General features: G+C 37.2%; 1 protein-coding gene across 1 annotated transcript; it reads right to left on the minus strand.

The window, feature by feature from the left end:
- LOC107646528 lies at positions 348-692 on the minus strand. The gene has a single exon (XM_016350711.1). It carries the CDS (start codon positions 690-692, stop codon positions 348-350), a length of 345 nt encoding a protein of 114 aa, XP_016206197.1.

The following is a 5,788-nucleotide window of genomic DNA, read 5'->3' on the forward strand; positions in this document are numbered from 1 at the left end:
CTTTCTGTGTCCTTCAGCAGATCATGGCAGTTTTTCACCTCGTGCCCCAATTTTGCGCAATAGGTACAGAACTTTCCAAGTCTCTCATAGCGCAGTGCCACTTCTACCTCCTTTTTATTAGGTCCTGCCACTATTAACTGATCTCTCACTTGCCTGGCCTCATCAATATTGATTTTGGTCTTCACAATCCTAGTTTCTCTGCCTCGCATCTGAAATTTACCTACCTCCAACACTGTGCCCAGTTTCTCTCCCAATTTACGTCCAACTTCGAGGGTTTTAAACGATTATGGCAAACCCCAAAATTGAACCCAAACTGGAAAATTGAAAATAATCTCTTCATCACAGTTCTAATCTTCCTTCCATCTCTTGACATGGAGCACATAATCTTTGAATAGCCATGGAAAACCACGTTCAACACGCAAGACATCCACTTCTTTATTAAAAAAGAATTGGAAGGAATTATCCCCTTTGTCACTCACGCTAAATCCTTCCGGGTTTTCCCATATAGCCTTTAAAGCATTCCCCATGGTTCCAATTGAGAAGGTTTTGGAAGCAAAGAGTCTGCCATAGAGACTATTGGAGCAAGCATTAATACCTTCTGATATGTCTGCCTCTTCCAGTAGAATCACATTCCTACCTCCTTTCCGGTTGTCTTCTTCGGTCTGATCTTCATCCCTCGTTGTCTCAGCCATGCAGATTAAGTAGATTTGTATTGAGATTTAATTGACGTTGACAATGCAGTCTTGATGGCAGTAGAAACTCCATTAAGAAACTCTAACAGAGCACTAAAAAATCCTAACATAGCACTTTCTTTCGTGTCGTATTTGTGGTCCATTAAAAAAATAGACTTTCTAAAATAGTAAGATTAAACTTAATTATATATACTATTTAATTATATTTATTTATTATATGTTGCGACTTTATAGATCAAATCTGCGGATACATAAATGATATCCACGATTCAATTTTATTAGAGTGTGAATCAAATCCAATCTAATTCGATAATCATGCAAATCGAATAATATTTATAATTTATAAACCAAATATTGATAATTTAATACTACAGATATATAGATATTATCTAATTTATGTTTATCCTTTAGTTACATGTCATGTTTTTGCAAATAATTACATTCTTTGTAGTAAAAAAAAGTGAAACATAATTAATTAAAGACTTTTATGATAGAAAAACAATATAAAACTGATATAACGATAAGGATTTATCTAATTTGAATCCTAATAGCTTTTAGCAAATTATATGATTGTATAGGTTGAAAAAGAGAATGTTTTAAAATTTACTTTCAGATGATAAATTGATAATTTTAGTTATATGAAATATCGCAGACCAAATTCAAAAATTCCAAAATCTTAAAGTATGTATAGTTGAATGTTAATTCTTATATAATATAATTATTAATTTTGACCAATATACTATAAATTATATTTTGTTAATTTTTTATTACGTTATATTTTAATTTATTTTATATTTAATTTGGCCCCCCTCTTATAAAATTTCTGGATCCGCCACTGCATACAGGTCGGTTATCATTAAGCAACGATAAATAGGAGAAGATCAAGGTTATAGAGGGCAGATGATAGCTACACATAAACCACCTAACTCATAGTTTTAATTAAGATATTCTGAGAATTGATGTTGATTTGAGTGTCGGAGTCCTTTTTGCAGGTCCTACGCACTGGTCAAATTTCCGAGGAACCTATAGCACCACCAAAGAGTAGGAGACCAAGGAGCACTTCCCGGTGTCAAGGAGATATACCTCGGAAGGACGATTCCTGACCGGAATATTTGGTGTCCACCGTGGAGCCGGTACTACGTATAATCCCATGATTATAATTTGTTCTTCTTTTGCAGGAAAACGACCATGGCTGATGGTGCTGTGCCACCACCTCCTCCAACTCCAACTCATGCTGAACTGGTGGACATGAACACCGCACTCAAGGCGGAAGTAAAAAAGATGGTTGATCTTCTCGTCAGTAACACAGATGGGACCAAAGAGGATGGGTAGAAAAAGAATGTCAACAAGAAAAATATCGAAGATGAACACCATTCTGAGACAAACTCGGCAATGGAACTCATCATCCCAAAGACCACAAAAAGAAGAACGAACCTTTTTTTGGCAGAAATAATGAACTTTCAAATATCTAAAACTTTTACACTCCGAACAACTTTGAAGCCATATGAAGGGATCGATGATCCCAAAATACATGTCACCAAATTCGAGTCCATGATGTTTTTAAATGGTATTTCTGATCCAATCTTATGCCGTTCTTTTTCTACTTTCTTGGATGGAACTACCTTAATTTGTTTTTCTAGTTTGCCTGCAGGTTCAATTTCCAACTTTGAGGAGTTTGCCGATCTATTCATCAACCACTTTACGGCTTCAAAAACCTACATCCATGACTCTGGCTACCTCATCACAATAAAGTAGAACCAATATGAAAGCTTAAAAAATTATATGACAAGGTTCGCTAACGTTGCGATGAATACTCCTGATCTTAGTTTCAATGTACATTTGCATGCCTTGAAGAGTGGTCTCTACTCAGAAAAATTCCAAGAAATTAAACGATTGCTGTCACCAAGCCCAAAACACTAACTGAGTTTAGAGACAAAGAGGTTGGACAGATGGAGATCGAGGAACTCAAGGAAGCTAGGAGAACCAAAAAACAGACACCCCACAGAGATGAAAGCCGAGTCAAACGCGAGATCACAAGAAACCATCCAGGCTAACACCGAAGTTTGACTCATATACCCAATTCAACACTAAGAGAGAAGACATAATCAAAGAAATCCTTCATGATAAGATCATAAAAACACCCAGCAACGTAGGAACTTATCAAGATCAGAAGTACGTGGACAGAAGCAAGTGTTGCGCTTTTCACCGAAAATTCGGTCACATAACTGATGAATATGTGGTGGCAAAAGACTAGTTAGAATGATTGGCATGACAAGAATTGTTGGACAAATACGTTAATAGACGAATTCAAAAAGATGCAACAAGCCTCTGACGATCACGGACCAACCGAGCTTCACCTCCAAGGACAACAAAAGATGGTCCACTCCGAGTCAAGCTTCTGTAGCAAGAAAAGTTATCAATTACATCTCAGGGGGCTTTGCAAGAGGAGGTATCACCAACTCGGCCAGAAAGAGAATTTACGGAGCCATGCTAACTATGGAAGGAGGAGGTTCGACGTTACAACAACTGACCTCACCCATTCCAAACATCACCTTCAACGCCTCAGATTTGCAATCCTAAAGTCCACTACTAGAACAGATATATCACCAGAATTATCATAACTAACCCTTGGAAAACCAAGAATATATAGCATACATATTTTAAATTTATCACAGCAAGGAAATTGGAGAACACCATATGTAGATTATTTGAAAACTAGATAGGTGCCAACATCAGAAGAAAACTTGGGATTGTTTAAAAAGAGGGAAAGTTACTTTACCCTCATTGGAGACAACCTATATAAAAAAGGTTTCTCCAGGCCACTATTGAAATGTCTCAGAAATGAGGAATCTAACTACACAATGTCAGAAGTACACAAAGAAATCTGTGGCACACATATAGGCAGCCAAAGTTTACCTTCGAAAGTTTTACGAGGAGGATACTTTTGGCCCTCCCTCAAGAAGGATTGCATGGATAAAGTGCAACGCTGTGACAATTGCTAGAAGTGTGCACTAAGAATCCACAGCCCTGCTGAGATCTTGCACACTGTAGACATCATATGGTCTTTTCACAAATAGGGGCTTGATATCCTCAGACCATTCCCTGCATTACAGGGATAGGTAAAATTCTTTCTCGTTGTAGTCGATTATTTTACAAAATAGATAGAAGCAAAACCACTTGCCAAAATAACCTTGGAAAAGGTATGAACTTTTATTTGGAAGTCTATCATATGTAGATACGGATTACCTAAGTAAATCATTATTGACAATGGTAGGCAATTCACTGATAGGAAGTTAGCATCCTTCTTAGAAAATCTATATATAAACATCATTTTTTCTCTGTAGAGCACCCACAAACTAATGGGCTCGCCGAGGTTGCTAACAAAATTATTTTGTAGGCTTTATGCAAAAAACTAACTAAAGCTAAAGGTCAATAGGCCGAGCTAATCCCTAAAATACTGTAGAGTTATAACACAACACCACACACAAAAACAAAAGAAACACCATTCCAACTAGTCTATGGCACAAAATCAATGATCCCAGTAGAAATTTCTCAATGATCGTTGCAAACTGACTTTTTGGATGAGGAAACTAACATACATGCACGGTTCGCCGAGCTAGATACACTAGATGAGGAACGCGACTCAACTAAAATCAGGCAACAACCTATGTAGGTTAACATACGTCGAAAGTACAACAAAAAGACACTTCTAGGAGCATTACAACAAGGAGACCTCATCCTACACAAACTAGAAGACATGCAAAAACCACCAGGGCAAGGAAAACTTCTTGTAACATGGGACGGACCTTTCAAAATGTCAAAAGTACACGGATGAGGAGCATACTCTTTGCAAACTATGACAGGGGCCAAGCTACCAAATACTTGGGATGTATCATCATTACGTTTATACTACAGTTAGTTATCTGTAAAAGTCAGAGGCGAGAGGAACTTTTTTTTCTATCACTAAGGTTTTTTTTTTTCATTTCAGATTTTACTCGGGGAGGTTTTAACGAGCTCGATCACTTTGCACCTTCTACATTCGAAGATCTACTAAAACCCAAATAACATTCAGTGTTCTTTTCTATCTCTACCTAACCAACATACAAACGTTGGAAGCTAGCAATACATAGGTAAAACAAATCACCATTCATAAAAATTCAAAACACACAGACAAGTGCATGCATTGTTCATCCGACAAATCCATCAAAATATACAAAACAAAAAGTTTTCATACTAGCAATAACATAGTCACAAACACATAAGTAAACGAGTCAATTATTCTTATCAACAGCTGCCACACTTTCATCCTTTCATCTTCAGCTTCCCCCTGGCCTCATCATCAACGAGTTTGCCATTCACTACAATCTTAGTAACATCAAGATTGTCGACCTCAAAATCGGAGGATAAGGCAACAACTTGACTTACAGCGCGATCAAATCTAGCCGAGAAAATCTCTAACACTTCATTTTCAAGCTCATGGATCCTCAACGTCATATTTCCTTTCTCATTATCAGCTTCCTAGATTTGATTCTGCAAATTGCATATTTGACCCTGCAACCTTAGCACTTCCTCTTCTTTGCTCTTCATTTTTGTTGTCACATCAACAATAACTACATCTATTTCTTTCAACAACCTCTCTAAATTTGGTATCTTCTCTAACTCTTTTCTCTCTTCGGCCCCCAGTAGTTTCCTTGTCCGACCCATACAAAGCATCCTCATGCCGATCACCTAAAAAGAGCACAACAAACTTAGCACAACAACATAACAACTGGAAACATCAAACATATAAGTACCTTTCCTTCTTACCTACATGTACTGTCCCATAACCTCTTTTCCTACATCCTTAAAAAATCATACATCATCTAGATATTGAGTGATCTTGTTAGCTAATTCCATGAGAGGAAAATGGTCACCCCAAACAGATTGGGCATCTACACCACTAATAAAACCTTAAAGCTGTATCGATTTTCTAACCTCTTTCCCACCATCTGAACCCATCTTTACATCAGTCGTAAAAAGAACTTCAATAGACTTTTCCGAATCAAGCTTTTTCCTCTTTATTTTGTGAGGGTGAGCACTAGCTTCCACATCATCTA

The sequence above is a fragment of the Arachis ipaensis genome, chromosome B06 (genome assembly GCF_000816755.2).
Source record: "Arachis ipaensis cultivar K30076 chromosome B06, Araip1.1, whole genome shotgun sequence".
In the NCBI taxonomy this organism is placed as follows: domain Eukaryota; kingdom Viridiplantae; phylum Streptophyta; class Magnoliopsida; order Fabales; family Fabaceae; genus Arachis; species Arachis ipaensis.